Source organism: Strix uralensis, chromosome 2 (assembly GCF_047716275.1).
Source record: "Strix uralensis isolate ZFMK-TIS-50842 chromosome 2, bStrUra1, whole genome shotgun sequence".
In the NCBI taxonomy this organism is placed as follows: Eukaryota; Metazoa; Chordata; class Aves; order Strigiformes; family Strigidae; genus Strix; species Strix uralensis.
This window is the reverse complement of record NC_133973.1, coordinates 50,070,825-50,091,936: the sequence shown is the minus strand read 5'-3', so window position 1 is coordinate 50,091,936 and position 21,112 is coordinate 50,070,825. Positions and strand designations below refer to the sequence as shown.

The 21,112-nt window shown below is 40.2% G+C and overlaps 1 protein-coding gene across 6 annotated transcripts in view; it reads left to right on the top strand.

Moving 5' to 3' along the window:
- Positions 1-21,112, top strand: part of CNKSR2 (connector enhancer of kinase suppressor of Ras 2) — a 218,535-nt gene that overhangs the window by 174,231 nt on the left and 23,192 nt on the right. For all 6 annotated transcript variants that reach the window (XM_074858654.1, XM_074858652.1, XM_074858655.1 and 3 more), the window contains one exon: positions 1,037-1,580. In XM_074858654.1, coding sequence (XP_074714755.1) covers positions 1,037-1,580 — 544 coding nt within the window. The remainder of the gene's footprint in view (positions 1-1,036; positions 1,581-21,112) is intronic.

The following is a 21,112-nucleotide window of genomic DNA, read 5'->3' as shown; positions in this document are numbered from 1 at the left end:
CACTAATGTCAACACCCGTCATTGCTGTTTTCACTGGTTTGTGGAGAACATGGATTTATAATCCCACTTGCTGTACAAAATAGATTAAGTTACAGAATTCTTTCTTCCTGTTCTTCATTCATGATGGACCCCTACTCATCCATGCGATTCCTCACCGCCCCCTTATCAACTTCTTTGACAAAATGTTGTTACCTCAGTAACAACACAGACTCTTCTCCAAGGCTCCAACAGTTGTGCTGTGAAGCTTTGCAGTAACAAATTACACTTGAATTTCCAGAGAAATGCCAACATAAAAATGTTCTGTCTTGTATCGCAAACAGTGATACCAGTTGTTCTGTTGTTGTGAAAAAGTAGGTTTCTCTATAAATTAGAACAAAAGGGGATCTGGTTTTTATTGTCTTCTTGAAGCAGTTGTTGGTATAAAACCAGAGTATGGCCTTCTAACTTATCCTGCACTGGCAATTTTAATTTTCATGTTTGTATACTCACACAGTGTTAACTAATGCATCTTACTTGAATATAGTTTTCTAAATGCAAAAATTTGGAATGAGAGTTTGGAAAAGTCTGGGGAAAGAGAGTGTTCATGATGTTTAATTTGAATGCAATACTTTATCCTCCAGAACCATAGATCTGAAGCACTGCAAACATGATTCCAAAGAAATTTTTAGCAAGATAGAATGACAACAGGTATTTGGATGGCATTTTTAAGATTTTTAATGGACCAGGCACATCTCCTATATGTCTTCCATAGTGCCATATTCTGCAAAATTTTCTGCAAATAATTGTGTTGGCTTATTTTATAGACTAAGAGACATAAGGATACTTATTATGAATAAGTATCACTGTTTGACCTATAGGTGTGACAGGTAGATATGGGCATGCCTTAAAGTTAGGATCAGATCAGGTTAATCAGGTAAATTCATGCCTTCGTTACTGAACTGGGTGCCATCAGTAACAACGAAAAGTACGTGATTATTACTAGAAGTAGTTCTCACTCTACAGTGATCTGAAGATTGCTCTGTTGCTGGCGTTGTAGATGAGCTGCGCAAGCCCTTACGTGGAGCCAAAACACAGCCGACTCTCATCCACGGAGACCTCCCAGTCGCAGTCGTCGCACGAGGAGTTTCGCCCAGAGGTGGCAGGGAGCGCCACCGACTCGCCAGTGCGCAAGACGGCGAGCCAGCGGCGCTCCTGGCAGGACCTCATAGAGACGCCGCTGACAAGCTCAGGACTCCACTACCTGCAGACGCTGCCGCTGGAGGACTCTGTGTTCTCTGAGGCAGCCGTGGTCTCCCCCGAGCACCGGCGGCAGTCGACCTTGCCCACCCAGAAGTGCCACCTGCAAGACCACTACGGCCCCTTCCCCCTCGTGGAGGGTGAGCGGATGCAAGTGCTGAATGGGAATGGGGGAAAGCCCCGAAGTTTCACTCTGCCTCGGGATAGCGGCTTCAACCACTGCTGCCAGAGCCTTTCAGTCGGTGCCACCGATCACCAGGAAGAAGCGCAGCAGAAGGAGGTGGAGGAGGAGGAGGAGGAGGAAGAGGAAGGCAAAGCAGCAGAAGAAAACCAGGAAGATAAAAGTAAGTATGGGATATTTCTGTGGCTTTTCCATAGTCCTGTTTGTGTAACATAGAGGTTGTTTTTCCTTTTTCCTATCAAAAAACCCCAGCAGTCCTTAAACATCCCCCATGTTTTACCAAGTCTCCCTTGTCACTCCCTTGATCTGCCTTATGTATAAGGCTTAATAATCAGAGTGCTGCATGACCTCTCATGATCACCAGACACTTCCCTGTAGACTGGTCACCAATCACCTCCTACTAGTAATTCTTAGTTATAAATGGATTTTGCTTCCATGATTTCTTCACACTTGCGCAGTGTCCTCCCCCACTGACACGTGTATGTCTCAGGACATATTTAGTAAGATTTCCAGACAACCCCATCTGGGTTGTAAAAAAAAAACTAGGTAAATCCTGGAGTGCAGGGTCAGGCTGTGATTGTGTAGTATCCAGGCGGGCAGGTCACAAGACAGCCCAGAAGCTGTAAGAAGTTGAAAAAGAGGGTGTATTTTCCCCAGTTCCTCACCTTGTGATTTATAGAAAGAGAAGTTCAAAAAACATTTCAAGCAAACAAAAAAATTAATAGAGAACAACTATGTGACCAGCAGGGCTTAAAAAAAGATCATAATGCTGAGTAACTGTCTCTTACATGACACGTTAACTCCATAGATATTAGTGCTACTTGTAAAAATAATCCAAATAAACAGGGATTGGGGAAGGTCCCTGCTCCTCCTGAATGTGTAAACACATTTCTGTGTCTGTGTCATGCTCTGTCCTTCACTGTCATTTATGGAGCTTCTCTGCATATGTTGCTAGCAAGGTTGAGTTCACACCCAGGTTGTAGGGTCAGTCAACAAAGCCTGCATCCATGAATTGTGGGGTTATGCTGCGATTAAGTTGCCTGAAGTGGCAAGAAAGGCAGGATGATCCCTGAAGCTCTCAAAGGGTCTGTGCTCTCTGGTTCCTTCAAATTCAATTTTTTCACTGCGGTAAAAGATTATAAAAATGGTGAAGAGGTAGGAAAGTGTAATGAAAGCTTTGGATAATTAACTACCTACCTAAGTTAATTCATTAAGGTTAGCACCTTTGTTGAGTGATAAAATTCCTGTGGACGTTATTTAGTCTACTTGGGAGAGATCAACAGTTTTCCATTGCCCTTACACTTTATTCAATAGGTTCTAAACATCTCAAATTCTTGACTTTGAAAAAACAGTGATTTCTTTTGCAGATATTAAATTTGATGCCATTAAAAGTTAAAAAAGGCATGATTTCAGTTGCACTTATGCATGACACTTTCCAAAAAACCCATACATTTATTAGGGTAATATTAGACTCTTACTGAGTGTGAAATGAAGCTGTCTAATTAACAGGGTTAAATTTCATCAACCATGCAGAATGTTTTATCCTATTTTTAGCCTTCAATTTTGGTTTTCAAATGGGCTTTTACTGATGGCAATATAAAAATATTCTTTTAAAAATTCCTCACTGTCAATGAGAAGGGTCAAGGAGACTTCCCACAGGAATTCCTGTGCTGTTTGGGCATTACTCAGAGATACTGTTGCAGAGCATAAGTTGTTAGGTGTTTTAAATCTCAATTTTAATGCTTTTGGGTTCCTGGTTGTAACCTTTTATAGCGTACAATACTAATAAAGGGCTAGTGCTTGATTTAATGGGCCAGAACTTGGGGTCTTCTCCATCTTTGTATACCAGTTTCCAAAAAGGGTGAAAAAAGTTTAATTTTTGAAGTGGTCTCCCTGTATACACATACTTTTATTTTTCTTTCAGTGAGGAGGTTTTCTTGGATGAAGCTTTAACGGGAGATTGGTTTTGAGACATTAATGACCAGCTAGACAAGGAAAGTGCTCATAGTGAATTACTGACCATGAAATTATAAAACCAGAAAGAAAATACTGTTTAGTCTGTTGAAAAGTTTAAGTGTTGAATTGCTTGTTGCTATGGCTGCAATGTTCTGTTTGCAGTGCTGGCTTTTTCCAGTGCCCTTACCAGTAAAAGGCAGGAGGGATTTCATGCAAGTGGTGTTCTTAAGTGCAAAATCCAGTTTCTGAGCTGAGAGATGTGCTTATAACTGCAAAGTCCACTAACAGGATGGGTGCCCTTGTGCATACTACATCATTGCCCCTCTCATCTCCATTGCTCTGGGAAAACGAAACATTGCAACTGGCTGGAGAAGAGGAATCCTCTCCCTCTTAGAAATGTTTTAACCTCACCTTGAACTTTCCCTGACGTGGTATCAGATGAACCTTTTAAATGTATTTATTTGCACATTTGTGATCCTGACATAGTTCTGAGCTCTTGGATGATTATATGTGTTCTTGTGTGTACATGTATGTGTTTTAAAGCTTAATCGTTGCTATTGCTTATTGTGCGGGACAAGGAATATAGTTGTTGCTGTACAAGTCAAATGTCACTGCCAAAAGTTTGTTTTCTCAGCTTTTTGTTTTTACATTCCCACTTTTAAAACCTCCCGAGTTTAAATCAAATAGTAAAATGCAGTCCTGTTTCTTCCAACTTCATTTGCAGAATTGTTTTCAAATAACCATACCACAAATTAGGAGCTCCATATTTTTTTCAGATGCAGTCCCCAGCTACTGTAATTTAACATAGTTCTGTTGACTTTCTACTAAAGCTACACTGATTTGCAACAACTAAGCATCCGCTCTCTATTAATCAATACTTTATGTCTTAAATAGATATTGCAAGACTTTACTGACACTGCAAATAGTTCCGTGTAACAGCTCTGCTCTAATGCTTAGATATATCATGGTAAACTGAAAATATGGGTTGTCCTTTCCTATGTTTATCTTTGTTGTGTGTTCAGTTGCTTCTTTTTGTCTCATGATAACACATTAACATTGCACTGCTAATCTGTAATGGATTATTTTATTTCCCTAATTAAAATTACTCGTGTAAATCATTTAGATGTTCCATATTGACACCGTCCTGTAATGGTCTCTTGCTCTGTAATCAAAGAGGATTCTCTTGTGAGATATTTGTCTTTGTCTATGTGTTTGCTCCTGAGGCTATGAAAATGGCAAACAACATTCAGACTGTGGCACCAAGCATCGCCCTTGCTGTGTTGTTCAGAGGCAGCCTGCACACAGAGAACAGGTCAATGGCTGTAGCACAGTGTGTTGCATTTCTGTGATTCAGTTGTGAAGGACAAGTCAGGCCTTCTCAGGTTTGCCTTCTGCTCGTGGGAGGTAATAGAAGGAGACAGCTGTGCATCATGGCGCTGTCACCCCCTTCCCCTCTGTCCCCACTGCTGTCTGTGCTCTCTGTGTTTCGACAGATTTTACCACTTAATGCCAAAGAACAGTTCTGGAATCTTCCTGGGACACTGTTTCTGGGTTTTTGTCTCAGGAAAGCTTGCTTCATTTTTTGCTCTATTATTTGAAAGTATTTTTTGATGGTGGTTTCTTCAATTTCAAAGACTTATTTGGTTTGTGGAACAGTAACAGGAGTTACTAAGGGTTCAGCATTTAAGAGAAGCAGGTACTAGCTCTCTACAGAGTGTAACTGGCTGTAGATTCAGCTGACTCAGCCGCAGAAAAACCTGCACCTTTTTCCATACTCCCCGAAAAAGTCTTTAGAGAGCAGTAGTGTGCGTGGGAGTCCCAGATGCTGCCACCGGCCCAGACAGTGCTGGGGCAGGAGCTCTGCTGCTGGCACCACGTGCTGCGGGGCTGGCCAGAAACACACTCTCAGGGGACTCACACCTGGGACCTGCAACAGTCTGCAAGGGGGGAGCTTTCCACTGCGCGGGCTTCATAAGATTTCTTCAGGAATATGGATAGAAAAGCACTGATGTCTGTGTTTGAATTTGAAAAGGTATTTGGAGCAGGAAGAAATCACTTAGACTGTCTTCCCACTGTTCAACCCCATTTCCTTTCGTATCATTCCTCACCTCTTTGTTCCCTTGCTTCTGCAAGTTTTTTGTTGCTACCCCATCATCATAATTTTGGACTATCTTCTATATAGGGTGAACACCTATAACAAAGTCTTAAATACATTTCAATAAATCAATGGCTGTCCTTTCGGGGTAACTGAAGGGTGGGGGCCATTTGTTTGCTGCATTGATTTTCCCCCCTCGGAGTGTTTACGAGATGCAACAATCTTCGATGTGTGACTTGTGTCACCTTGAAAAGATTTCACAATGTTTCTAAGCTTGGGCACACTCACGTGTATTCCCTGGCATTTTGCTCCATCACCATAAGCCCTTGTTCAGGTTTGCAACATCTCCCAGCATCCCATCCTTAGTCCCATACAGTCTAGTGAGCACTATCCCAGAGGAAAACAATAGCCTCATGCTCCAGTGTCTGAAACGTGGCTTTTAACCTTAAACCACTGAAGACACTTGCCAAAGGCTGGAATAGGAGCTGGCGCTGGCATTTGGCAGCTTAGGGAGATGTTCAGTCCCTGCAAAGGATTTCAGGAAAGCTCCCCTTTATGTCAGGGAGGGATAGCCACTGAAATTCAGAGATACCAAATGTTTGCTTGTGCTAAGGTACCAAGCCTGAGACTTTTTTTCTTTTTTTCCAGTAAAAAATTAGGAAACAACAAGAGAATAATAAGAGAAAGTGAGAGCAGTTTCTCGCACCCCACCTACCAGTCACGGAAATTAAATTGAAGGTGGCAGTGCTTTCACAAAATAGGACAGATGGGTTTCAGGAGTCCCATGACTAGCAATGAGTTTCACGCACTGTGCCCAAGAAGGTATATCCATGGGAATCCTAGGTGGCATTTGCCTTCAAGAAGAAGTTTGCGCTAGTAAAAAATGTACTCTGAATAAGGTCAGGTATTTCAAATTCTGAAATACAGGTACAGGGACCCTTGCCTCTTTTTAATGAGAGGGCTGCAAGGCACAGTGCAAATGGTATATCTCAGAAATATCAATGTTTGCTAATTAAGTACTATGTTATGGAGTGGTACACTGTGTACCACTTCTAGGTTTTGCTTCTCTGCCTTTTGGTAGGGTGTCTTTTCACTTTCACAAGGTTTAGGCAACAGTGAAATGTGGGAGTCAGGATGAATAATGCGTAAAGCCTGGATTGCAAGCACTAGAGTTGATGGGGATGCGTGTCTGAAATTAATAGGGCGATTTGGTTTTCTGACAGACTCTTTGCATTTTAGAGAGGATATCATTATGGTGTCTTGTCATCTGGCCACCTAGTTAGTTTTATCCGCACCAAGGGGCAAGGGAGAGACCATTAAGATGCTGTATCTTCCCCCCTGGAATTATTCAGGTTAGTAGAGGTGTGCGTGCCTGGTAGTGTCTTAAATAAGCAGAGCTATGAGAAATGACAGGTAATGTTTCACATTAGAAATACTCCTTATGAGTCTGGCAAATAGCACAAAGTGTAGCACCCTCTGGGGCACTGAGGAGGATGTTATTTTAACTTACCACATCCACTATCAGTCCTGTACAAACCAGAACATTTGCCAGGGTTGGGGTTTTTTTGCTCGACATCTTTCTGGGCAGCACAACCCATGCATGCTCAGACACTGAAGTAGACTAATAAAATAGCTGGTTTTTTGAGCTTTGTTTTCATGATCTGATTTTTCATTCCTAATTCCCATTTGAGCTTTCCTGTGGCACCTGACTGGGCGTTTGCACTCCTGCAGGCTGAGGACCATCAGTGGTTCGTGCCTTGTCTGCTAGGAGGAGGCCTCCCTCCCACCACCCCCAAGGCACTAGCTTTGCTGTTAACTCAGAATGAGCTTGCCTAAAAATACTGCCTAGATATGTTCAAAAATATGATCTTAACCCTGTTGGTTTATAGTGTAAATGGCTAGTCTGTACTGCTTTGGTATGGATAGTTTATATATTTACAAGGAAATTTTCATCAGTGGCTCACAGTTTCAGGGAAGAAGGAACCATGGAAAAGCAGAGCAAGACAGTGGCTGCTGTATCACCTGGTGTGCTTTTCAAAGCAAATGCTTTACGTACAAAATGTCAGGTGGAATGTTTTCACATACTCTTTTTTTTTTTTTTTTTTTTTTTAACTAAACCATTTAGTACTTCATTTGTCATAAGATCCAGTGAGATCCTATGAGAGCTGTTGTATTTGAAAATGAATGGGGGGGGGGGGGACGACAGCATTGTTGATAATCTAAGTTATATGTCAGGCTAAACTTTTTCATCCTTGTTAAATTTTAAGATGCATGTTTACCTGAATATAAGCTTCCAGAAGCAACTGCATATTTGGGAAAATTGTCATCCCACATAAGAGTTGCTTAATTATCTTCTGGCTGCCATTTATGTGTGTATGTTCAGCTGCATTTATGAAAATGTGGCTTGGGCTATTTATTATATTTTAAAAATGCTGATATGAAGACTAACGTGGATAAACAAGTACTGGGAGTAGGTATGTTCCTTTCTGAGCATATTCTTTAATTAAAAAATTGAAATTTATAAAATAAACCTTTTCCAGTTCTCATCTGCAAAAGAAGCTCTGTTATAGAAGTGGGTTTTTATTCCAAATAAAAATGATGGGATACAAAGCCTTTGTATGCTGATTTTAAATTTCAGTTTGAGGGGAAAAAATTGCCTGCAGTGTTTGAAAGCCAAATATTGAATCATTTACTAAGTAGAAACTCAGAAAGCAATATGGGCTGTCAACAAAAATAAAAGTAGTTGAATTTTATGCCTGTTAGTGTTTTTACACATTAATGCATTTTACCCACAAATATGTTGTTGCCACATTTTAAATTTTAATTGATTTCCATTGCCCATGCTGCTAAAAATGCAAAGGAGAGGTGAATTCCTATTCTTATTTTAGTTTTAAATAGCTTTAGGTGTCATTGCCAACAAAGGTCATCTGCTTTTGCCTGAAATATATGGATTAAATGGTCTTTTTACAAGCAAAAGAAATGCAGAAGAGAATTTCTTATATGACCATTCTTAGAAATTACTTTTCTTGCAAAGTTTCCACAATTCTGTTACTAAGTTGGTGGCTGTCAATGGAGGCGTGCTACCAGAGACACCTTTGGGTTAGGTGGTGGAGCAAGAAATCTATGGATGTGAGAATACATTTCTGGGTTTTTTTTATGTTCTGCATTAATTTTCTTGCTAGGTGCTTTGTAACCAATCTGGTTAGCGTTTAATTTTATCATTTCTTGGTGTAAGCAAGCTCTGTCCCTGACACTACCCTGTCTGAGTCTGGCTGCAGACATGCTGTCCTTGGGAAAAGACAACTTGTAAGTGGCAGACCACTTCACAAGCAATATAGGGAAGACAGTCCAAGCCCTCTAGGGCTCTCGGTTTACCATACTGAAGGACATGCGATTGCTTCCAAGTTTGTTGGCCTGATGTGTCTCAATTGCAATATAAAAAAGCCTTTTTTGTGCTTGCAGATTCCACCCCCACAATTCAAAATGTGCTTTCATTCTGAAGCGTAATATAGTCACATTTCTTAAATGAGGATATGTAGCTTTCTTTGAAATTACTTTGTGTACAAAAAGAAAAATCAGACTGTTTTTTTTTTTAAATTAACATGTAGCTTCCCATTAAAAAGAGGGTTTTCCTGTCTCAAAATTTATTCTTATATTCATTTTGATTTCAAATATGAAAAACAATGTATGTTGTTAATCATTTACATAAATCTTCTCACTGAAAATTATTTTAAAGACACTCTTAGATTTGATCACTGCACAACATATGAGAAAGCCATTTTTCACTGGGATTTTTGCAGAACTGGGGTATTTCCTCTTTGAGATGCAGCAGGGATTTAGCCTAATCTGAAAGTTTCTAAATGCAAAGGAAACACCTACAATGAAAAAATTTAACCAGCTATTGTGTGCATGAGAATGTTCTTTAGAAATGTATAATTTTAAAATTTTTAGCTTTGAAAAAAGCTAAAAAAACCCACCCTTTCTATAATCAATTATAATTAAATCAGATGAATATGACACGGTACCTGTAGGACTGAGCGAATCTTTTCAGATTATATTTATTTTTATTACGTCTCAAGGTGTTACCATCTCCTGTCTGTGGGTCTCTGGTTCTTTTAAGGCAACTGTTAAAACATGCTCAGGGATGAATGTGAGCCAGTAGTGATTGGAAAGACATAGGAGGGATGTAGTTTTATTAAACTACTACCATGCTGAACTTCTGAGGTGTCACTGTGTAAACATGCATTCTTGTTTAATTACTGTTCATCATGGGAAGCAGGATGAGATATTAAAGCCCTCAGTGTGAACAGTCAGCATCCTGCTAGAATTTTTTTTGTTGGACAGGAGACTCTGGAAAAGGCAAATTTGGTACAAAGCAGTTTTCTTTGGTTTAATTTATTTTTAAAATAAGTCCTTGGAGTTCTTGGATTTAAGATGAAGATTGTCATAGAGGCCTATGAAATAAATGTTACAGGGCAATTTTTTGCGAATTTTTGTAATGTTCCAGCCTGGCCTTTTGGCTGACTTTTCTTTCCTTTTAGCCACTAGTTGCTGCTCCAGAGGGTCACAGATCTCGTGTAGGTCGTGTGCCCAACCTGCCAGCCCTATGCAACTTCCTTGGGTACTCTTTGACAGCTAAAATGTCACTAGATGTTTATGTTTTGACATCTCAATCTTCTTACTTGTTTCCTAAACCTTTCCACTGCAGGAAGGCAACATATATAGGCTAAAGTCTTGGCCACTGAGAAGGCTCTGGTGAAGCCATAAATGTGCTGCACATGTCTTGGAGCCAGTGAACTGGAAACGAATTCAAAGGTTATTCAATATAGCTCTGCTCTCTAAATCTGGATCCACTATACCTACCAAATCTGTCCTTAAACACCCTCAGCAGTGGGCGTTCCTTATTTGCTCCAGACAGTGTTTTTCCTCTTTGCTGTATTGAAAAGGAATTTTTTCTCCTGATGGATATTGACTTGTTCCCTCCACAATTTAAGCCTAGCATTTCCTTTCCATTATGACACAGAAAACAAAACTGCTCCATTACAGCAGCTGTTTTTTCAAGCTGAAAGGTTGTTATGAAGGTTGATTTAGTTTTTCTCATGAATAGTGTTTTCTAGGCTTCTGACCCCTTGTGCTGAGCTTCCCTGGGTTTTTCAGCTTCCTCCCACCTTCTGGGATGGTAGCATCCAAGCTGGGTGCAGTGCACCTGGCTGAGACCAGGAACGTTGCTTTGCCCTGGGTGGTTTATGCACTGTACTGTGATAAGTATCTGTTTTGCAACCATATTGTACTTCATATTTCAGTTCGTGCTGTACAGTATCCCAGATGCTTTTCTGCTTAGTGGTTATTTTTCTAATCGTAGTTGAGCTGATAATTCTTGCACTTCTCACATATCCACGTTAAGTAGCTCATCTTAATAAAAGCCTCAGGTGATTTAAAATGTCTAATTAATTGGGCTAAAACCAACCAACCAACAAACAAATATGACATTTTGTAAAACAAACAGCCTGACTAGACAAAAAAAAAAACATTGCCAAGCTCCGTGTCTGTTAGCATTTACCATATTGTTATATGAAACTTGGCAAGGGATTTCATCCCTCCAAAGCATTCCAACTTCTGAGACTATCCTCCAGCAGTCTAGATGTTCCCTCTTACTTTTGTGCTTGTGGATTTTAATTGGTTCATTCTCTTCCACCGTCCAGGTCATTAGTGCAGTCTGGGACTCTTTCTGGACACAGGGCAGCCTCAGGAGAACCCCACCTAGTACAACCTTCCCTGTTAACAGCAAGCCTCTGGTGTCTACTCCATCTGGGCTTGGCTTTTGCTATCAGAGGACACCTTGGGTATCAGAGGTGGCTAATGTCTCTCTCTTCTGGGAGCTGAACTTCTAGAAGGAAAAAGTTGTGCCCTGTCTCACATCCGTTCTGCATCTACATAGCCAAGGAAGATGTTGCCTGAAGACAGGTGGGGAATGGAAGGCAGGCTTATCCATTTGTCACTTGGGATTTCATCAGTCCCTCAAGCATCCCTTAATGCTCAGAGTTTATACTAAACATGCGAGTTTTATTTCTACGATCTTCTGGGGTTTTTTAAATATCAAGCATTGCCAGTTCTTATGAAACAAATGTGATAATACAGTACTTCATTTGGAAAAAAAAAAAAAAAAAAGAGCCCCGTAATCAGGCAATTTCGAAAGGATCTCAGTTCTCATTAATAATAAAAAAATAGGTTTCTATCTTTGTTTTTAAAAATTGTCGTTCAAAAGCTAGAAGATAAACATTGTTTGTCTCCTTTTGTGGCCCCAATTTGCGAGTTTTGGATCTTGTTGATGATAGTTAACACTCCCACAACACTGTACCTAGTGTGGTACTATTAAATAGCATGATTTCATGGACAAAGTGTGAAACAAGTTCTCTGCAGGATCTTACTGTATTTACATGAAGAAAATGACTGCATTTTAAGTAAGATGGTCGCTTTCTGGCTCCATGTTTTGAGTACTGCTGGCACAAAATAATAGCAGCTAATTATTTCTTCTCTTCTGGATTCCAGAGGGATGAACTTTGGCCTTTGGAATATAAAATATCACCATTGATTTGTTTAAAAGCTTTTGAGTTGTTATCGCCATTAGAGAGTGAGCAGAGAGGTTGCCAAAAAACTTCGATTTAAAACCACTTTTCAGCCAGTTTTTGAAATGTTGATTTAATCATGTGAAGATTTACAGGCACCAAGGAGGAGGTGAAATTAAGGAAACCTCACTTAGTAGATTTCTTCTGGTTGTAAATTCAGGGATAGACAGATCAGGCAGCAGCACTGCAAGGTCTAGCCACAGGGTACAAACAGGGAGAAAGTTTACCCTGATCGCTTTACCCAGCAAGGCTAATGAGAGTAAGTAATAAAACTTAACTGGGGATCATTGTGCATTTAGTTCCGGGTTAAATGAAGCTCAGATTTTGAGTGAGGTGAGATGACTTGGGGGAGGCTCCAGGTACAGCACCCAGCTGGGCTTGGCAATGCCAGAGGCCTGTGTCAGTGGGCTCCTTGCAGCTAATACGGCCTTTCCTATTCGTGCAAAGCAGTCATTATAGAATACTTGAGAACTGGTGAATATGAGACCTAGAGAATTAGAGAATATCTTCCTGTAATAAAAACAGCAAAATCTGTTTTAGAATTCACGCAACAGTATTTTAATAGCCTCTACATTTGGCATTAAACTGATATTTTTACTGTACTAAAGTGAACACTTGAAATCCAATATGAAAATCATACTTAATCTATAAAAAGCTTGAAGCTGATTATTCTGAGAATTCTTCTGTTTCTTTCTTCCCTGCTAGAATATACCCTGCCATTTGTTTTCAACTTTTAATTAAGAAAATATATTTTATTTTCAAGACATTTTCTTGGGTTTTTTAAATCAAGTTAAGTACATGAACACACTTTTACAGTACAACATTCATATTTTTAAATTTATTGTAATGGCTTTAGGGACAACTAGAGTAGCTGGTTTCTGTCTTTTCAGAAAATGGAAGGGTATTTTTATTTATGTATTTCTGGTTGTGTATAGAGCCTAGGAAAAATCTTATTTAAATTTTACACTCCCACTAAAGCTCTCCAAGACTAAATTTTCTTTTTACCTTTTTTTGACACTGAGAACTATGCTTATTTTCTCCAGTGTTACTGTATGATCTTGGTATTTGTCATATTTCCTGATATAGCCCCAAAAGTTTCATGTGATTCTTACAGGGGGTAGGAATACTTATTAATAAATGAGGATAATTTAACTGTGCAATAAATTTTTTATACCAACATATTGAAAATTTAAATCTCAGAATTTTGTCAGTGATTTATGGAATAGTGAGGCTGAGAAATAGAAATAAAATAAAAACCAGAAAGTCTACTTTAGACATTAGTGCATTATGCATTAATAAATCGATAGTTTCCAAGTTCTCTGCTCACTTTGCATTTTAACGTTCTGCAGTTCAATTCACAAGTTCTGCCTGCAGATATGACTAGTGGCCATCATGAATCTTATAGCATAAAACAGGCTATCCTTGCATCTGTGCAAACTCTAAGTTGAGAAATTTGATTCTATGAACATCTTGCACAGTCTATAAAATGTGTAAAATCTCTCCATAGTAGAAGAAGAGGAAAAGAGGATATGTGTTAGTTTTTCTGGGAATACTTATTTAAAGGATAGCTGAAATTTTTGGTTCAATTAATTTGGAACTATTGGTAGAAGGTGGAAGTAAGTTTCAGGGTTTTCATAAAGTGCAAAAATGGTTGCCTTGGAGACTCACAATTTGGAAACGGCTTTTATAGTTAATGAAACTCAAAAATAGCCACCTTCTTCTTGCTCTCCTCCATCCCAAAAGGCCAATTTCCTAAGCTTGTACATGTTGTGGCTAAACAAGATTATGGGATTTATAGTGAGAGTACAAAACTCACTTCAAGTAAAAATCAGGCTCTTCAGTCAGTTTTGAAAATGGCACTTGGTAGGGGAGGTTGAACATGGGAGGACGAGGGCATGATCATATGGCCCTGAGCAGCCAGCACTGTCCCTTGGAGGCCTGCGACACCTGTAGTCTTTGGGTTTCTACTCAGAGGAAAACAGGAGTGAAGGGGTGAGATTTTATATTCTGCTTAGATTTGGCTTTTCTGCCACGGCTGCCAGAAGACTGTCTGCGTTTCTGAGCATCACTGCTCCCCCTCAGGATGGTGGGGAGTAGGAGGTTGCTGAGAGTAAGCCAATGAACAAAGAAAGGAAAGGAGACCCCAGCAAGGTGGTGGAGGCTTAATTTACCTGCGTAAAAAGAAAGGAAACACTTTCTATAGGCCATGATCTGTGGTGCTTGTTGGAAACAGGAAGCATCAGAGTAGCTGGGGAAGAGATGGCAAAATCTAGTGGGGTGAGATGGAAGCAAAAGGCATAAGACTAGAAATAGGACATAAATCTGTAATGGTGAGGATAAGCTATGGAGCAACTTTTCTTAAGTTGTGATTGGTTTTTCAAATGAAAATCCCATCAGCGTTAATGCTCTGTGCCACAATTGAGGATGACGGTGTTACAAATATTTCCCTCAGAAAAACTGTTTTAAAAGCCTTTTGTTTTGAAAGTGACACATTTCTCTTACAGGGTGACCTACTGTAAATTCACCCCTGCTGCCTTTGCCTTTGTTTCACAGATTTATGCAATTTTAGCATGCTGCACAGGTGAGCCAAGTGGACGTATTTTCTGATGGGACCACATTCTGGCAGACTGTGCCCATGCACAGAAATGTTTCCTCTGCTCAAGTTGTCCTCCAAGGAGGAGAATCTAGCATAACCTCATGATTATGTTGGAAACCCTGTAATATCTCTGTCCATAATTAGCTGAGGTGACAGTTATATTTGACAAATAGAACCTTCTCATAGTGTCCCCTTAGCTCACGTCTTCCAAAAGTATTAGCAGAGGCCTCTGGTGAGGCTTTTTCTTCAGATGACTTATTCAGTTGTACCATATTGAAACGGAGTAGGTATTTTAAAAGACAAAGTCATGAGCCTGTTTATTTTATCCTTGTATATTTTGCATTTCTTCAGTCTGCCGTTGCTCATCTTTAGTGGTTGCCATAGCTAGTACTGTTATTAATGACAAAAAGCATATAGCCAGATCTTCATCTGTTCCTCCTGGGTTTTATTAACATCTGTCTCCTCCTTCCAAGGCAAATATAATGGTTGTAGTAGTTCCAGGCTGAGCAGGGGAGGTTGTTGTCTGCACTTAGGCATGCGACTGTGGATTTCCAGTTCTGAAATCCCCCCAGGGTTTCTGCACACTCCTGCTAAGGGGTTGTTTGAAAAACCTTCAGCTTAAACTAGCCATGCGCTTTCTGTATTGCACAGCGCACAGAGAAATGTGTAAATCATGGTCACCAACATGTTTTTTCATCACCAGCAGTTGTGTTGATATGGTGCCTATCGCACCATAATGTAACCACAACAGATAAATTCTTGCCCGTTCCTACCTTCTCTTGTACTTTCTCATAGAAAACTTAAATTGAGAAAGTCCTTATTTTTCCACAGAGTTGTTGAATAGATGTATCATATAATATACACTGAACTTTGTGGTTACTTCGTAACTACAGTAGAATCTTTAACGTATCAGATAAAAGCAAGGAGACTATAAAAGGTAGTGTGATCTCCATGTATTTTGAAATTATTTTCCTTGGATCTCTTTTCCAGAAACAATCTTAATTTCTGTGCTTCTTTTACCCTAGTTATGAAAGATACAACTTAAATCAAAGATAAATTTATGGCCTAATTCCATGTCGTTGCACCAGGATAATTTCTCCAGAACATCTACTCCTATATTTCTGGAATAAAAAACATTGAGGAAGATGAACATAATTTCAAGTTACTGCAAATTATGAAAGCATCAGTGACAAGTCTAGTGTTGTAAAGCCTCTTTGGAATATCCAGCTGTACTGATAGCAAGTTCTGGTGTTATACAGGAAAAATAGTGAGCTTACTGCCATCAGATATGCAGCTTCTTTAAGAGGGATGTCTACTGTCTTCTGAAAAAACAAATTCTTGCAAAATTAAAAACTCACTAAGCTTGTTGTTTTTCTATTTCATCTTGCAAGCTAATGTTTCCATTCTTCACAGCAGATGTAGGCTTAGTAAAAATTGTCCAAAATGTTGATTTGTTTAGTTCTATATCAGATCTCAGACTCTGAGCTATTAGCATTTAAAAAAAAAAAAAAAAAAACCAACCTGCAAGCACAAGTGATTGCACTGAAGAGCACTAAAGGACATTGATCCCCCCATTCCAGCTAACCCAGTTAGCTTGCCTTGAACAGTGCCTAAAAACATATTTCTAGGGAAGAGTTAAAGGTGTCTTACGTGTAGCCCTTGATGGATCATTCTTCCACAAAATAGTTTTATCGATTTTGAACTCAGGTGTACTTTTAGCTGTATCATATGGCAACAAGGAGTTAGGCACTTTATCTCCAGGCTGAAGAGAAAATCTCTTTTGGCTACTTTTGAACCTGCTACCAAACTTTCAGATGTTTCTGTTAATGGAAGAGGCAATGGTCAACCTTTTCTCTCTTTACTTAGTGCATGTATGTGCTCATAACCTCTGTTATATCCCTCTTGTTTATAGGGGTGACCAAGTCTTGAATGGTCCTAGACCATGCAGTCACACCTTGCAGGAAAAACTTTTCATACCACCAATAATCCTAGCTGCCCATCTCCACCTTTCACAGTACTGCTTTTTGAGGTGAGAAGGCCAGAGCAGTATACAACCTTCAGTATGTGACCCATCAGGGATTTACAGTATTTCATTTTAATTTTTTTCTGCTTTATCTCCACTACTTTCTGTATTTATTTGGAAGTAGAAGCCAAACTTCCCAAGTTCTCGGTTTTGGAGGAAGCTTATTTGATATTTTTAACAAATACTCTGCATTTGTGGCTTTTCAATCCAAGAAGAGAACTAAAGGGAACTATTTGGTATCAGACGGTTCTGCCTGATAGGAAGAAAAATAGAAGTGTGGTTTTGATGTTGGTGATGCATGAAAAGAAAAGTGTAATGCTTGTTGACATACAAGACTGCAGAGGAGAAGGAAACTAAAAAAAACCAATGTAGTAACTAAAGAAATTAGCAGAGAACATAGCTAACTGAGCAGCTTGAGGAATCACTCAATAGGAGAGAGGTTGCTATTGTGGGATGAGAATAGAGCTCAGTTGCGTGATATTCAGTGTTTTTCAGGCTGTAGAGATGTAATATTTTCTTTGTTTAGTGTTGATATTTTAATGAAAAACACTTAAGCAAACCAAAGGGGGAGTAAGTAGCAAATTTTTGGGAATATATCCACTGCAGAGCAGCTCTGGGTCATGCTAGAGCCTGCCCAGGGGAGGAATGACCATGAATGTGACTGGTCTGGACAGCAGAAACCCCTCAGGACGAGCCTCCTTTGGCTTACCATCCTCTGAGGGAAGGGCACTCTTATCTGGCAGTTTCCAAAGGTGGCTGTTTTTATAGGTAACCCTTCCCCCGGGTTTGGAGGGTGTTTTGGACTGTTCCCCCCAGCCCCTTTGCAGAGCAGGATTCCGTTGCACGCAACAGCCACCAGTTGCAGTGACAATAAGGAATTTTCTCTTCGAGCCTCTCAATACCCTTTCTGCTACCCTTGGCAGGACCGAGGGCCAAGCGCCTGGTGGCTCAGAGGACCGGCACCGCTTGCTCGCCTGGAGGCTGCCAGGGCAGCAGGCTGAGCCCTCCTGAGCACTTAATACCATTCCCAGATCAAGGGGGTTTTTTAATATTAATTATTTCTGAAATGCATCCCTCACTTCGCAGCAGATTGCTACTGCAACACTGGGTCAGGTGTCAGTGTTGGAGCTGTCATGGGTGCTTCCTCCCACCCGGCGCCAGACTTCCTTCCACTTCTCTTCCTTGCCAAAGAGTTGGGCTCAGCCGCCATCTCACGCCAGCAGTACCCCTGCTACCTGGCCACTCCCAGAGCTGGGGCAGTCCTTTCATGGGAGGGCTCCCCTCGCTTTCATGAGTCTTCTCTTTTCCTGGATATGGTTAACTTTGAAGAAGCTAAAGATATTTTTCCTCACTTGTGATCTAAAACCCTGGATGAGGTAGCAAGAGCTATCAAGTAGTCATGCACATCCTAAGATGGTGCTCTCATTTCCAGTTGAAAGCCACAGAGATCCTATTTTCATTCTCCTGAAAAAGAACACTTTTGACATCTCAAAAGGTTTTGGGAAGTGCCCATCTCCAATATAACCCTGGTGGTTTGTGCCAGTAGAGAAGCTTGAGCTGCTGTAGGAAAAGAGAAATTAGTACCTGGGTGCCAATGTGGCCATGCTGGTGGGCCCTGTGCACTGCTCTATCACCCCAGTAGGACAGTGGGTCTCCCCCAGCCTTGGAAGTTTTGCCCTCGGCCCCTCAGGATGGGGTGCTGAGTCAGAAGCAGGGCTTTGCCCTCCCACACTGGAAAGGGGTCAGACGTGCAGAAGAGAACCAGTGCCCAAATCAGCTATTGGTGCTGTCATCTGTTCAGCACAGGATTATTTCCTCTGTGAAACAATACTGTCATATGGAAGTATGGAAGCTGCACTTTATCAAACACAACGTGTGACAGAAGCATTTTTGTGTTTCAGAGATGCTTGGGGATGAATTAGGGAGGAGGACAGTAATGAGAAGCAATGAATTTTCACACTGATGTATGACTGAGGGTGAAAACCTGCTGAATTGGTGGAAGGAATTAGTGGAAGAGTAGGAATTGATGAAAGTGTAGGAGTAACTCCTTCCTGATTAACCCCAGTGCACCAAGAACTTAATCCAGATCTTCCCTTAAAAACCAGTGGGCGCACCATGTCCTCTCTCTCCAAGAGGCCCTTTGATGGGTGCCTGGATTTCAGAGGAAGGCTGAGCAGCAAGGGTAAGGGCTCCTCCATGGCTGGGCATTGCATGGCCGTAAAACCCTGGCACGTCATCCTTAAGCGTCTGGGCTTCCTGACCAGTCTGACAAATGCCTTTTACCATCCATTTCCATGAATGGCTGCCTGGTGGTTTTCTGTATGAGTATTTAACCAGGAGCTTGAACACATAATATGACAAAAGACTCCTTGGATTAGTTTGCTGGTTTTTCTTCCTCCTAAATTGTGTATAGACATACTTTCTTAGCAGACTTGAAGAGATACTATCCAATTAAAGAGATCATACTCACTCTAGCATGTTCAGGGATTTCAAATAATTTAAAATGTGTTGTTTGTTGCTATCTTTAAAGTTGAAATACACTGGGGAACTTCTGACATTTTCAGCATTTGACTCCTGTAACAGGAGCCTTTAGCCTAATGAAATCCTGTGCAACTGATTTTCTCTTATTACAGTGGTGAGGGCATTGTTTGGCATATGATAGGCTTAGGATATATGTTTTACGATAAAATTGGAGCACATCTGAAAACAGCTCACATATTAAAAATATCCAAGCAATTATAAGCAAAAAACATAGCAATGTTTGGCTTGCCAGAAGCGTACCTTACATAAAACCTTTCAGTGCAAGATTTTTATGTAGAGATAATTATTCTCATAAAAAATAAAAGTTAAATTCACCAGATGAAAATATATGCTTTCAGTATCCACCAGGTGTGAAACATTTTATCATTAATTCTTCATTTTATATTCCCAAGTAGGCAGTGAATTCACTGCAGCAAATCAAGGAGCTCATTGTTGTGTTGGTCTGGTGAGCTTTCAGGACACTGTAGACACCTGAGAAAGCAGCTGAATCATTGTCTTAAAACAGGAAAGGCAATTTCTGCCTTACTTTTATGGAAACCAAATTAATTAGAAGCAAGGTTTCTAAAAGCAGTTCCTTTATATGCTAATTTTGTGCAGTGTATTTCAGTTTGATGATCTGAGGAAGGGGTTTCAGGTCTGCTAGCATTTGTGTTGCTAAATATGGTCCTCCTCGAGCCTGATAGAGACCTGACTAAATCAAAAATAGAGTTGGAGCAGATCGCTATGACTTGCCTGGGAACAGTCAAGGCAAGTTAGAGTGACAGATCAAACACATGCTAGTACATGAGGAGAGAGAAGGGGATACCTTTGTTATATGTAGCACAGCCAGCCAGGGGGTGTTGTCAACATTTTGCTTAGTGGCCTTGCCAGATGAGCAGAAACATAGTCCATGTTAGGTGCGTGTGCTTCTCCAGTGAGCTCCAAATTTGATTAAAATATCTCGATGTGAGTATAATTAATAATAATAATTTGCCCTCCCAGCTTTCCCTAACTGAGTGGGTTTTCACACCATTCATGTTGGACATTTTAGCAAAAGCTGCTGAAGAGCCTCAGCAAAACAGGACACAAAGAAGATGACACTTTTTGCTCAGTCTGTTCATTTTACCTTAACCACATGACCCGATATCAATAACATTAAATGTTTATGTGATCTGTCTCTTTTATTAACCCACTCAGAGAAGAGATCCTAGGCCAAGGTGGCAGGTTGCAGTTGTTGTGGCAGCATCAGCGTCTCAGTTCTCTGCCCTTGGATGTAGGCAAGCAGTGGGAAGACAGTCTGCCCATGCATTATTTAGTCATGGGAGTGATTTTGTCACTGTATTGGTATTTTTGTTTCAGTATGGATGGCACCATTAGAAAGAGCAATTATGTTACTTGATGATAGGCTATTAAAGGGTTCTTTATCTAAAGTGGTTTCTATTAGTTGAAGTTAAAAATTTGTTTGTGTAAATTTGAATTTGACATACTATAATTAATTTCATACATTTGTTTAGTTTTAAAACCCCAAGCAAGTTAATGTACAAGAATTCCCAGAAATATACTGCTGATAAAAGTGATATAGAGAATAGTCTGTTATGATAATAGGACCAATTCTCCTTAAATATTCCTTATTAAAAGATTCAGTGATACAAATACAAAAAATTAGTACATTACTTTTTTTTCAGGAATAAAGTCCAAAGTATTAGTCACGAAACACAACTCCCATTTTTGCGCTGTATAGTAACTCTTCCATGTAGCAACAAACTGCAACTACAGTTCCTCCTTCATGGTCAGGAAACAAGAGACATGTCTTTTCAAGCAGTTCTCAGTATAAACCATGCAGGAGGTTTGGTAGATTCAATTGAACTTTATATGCCAT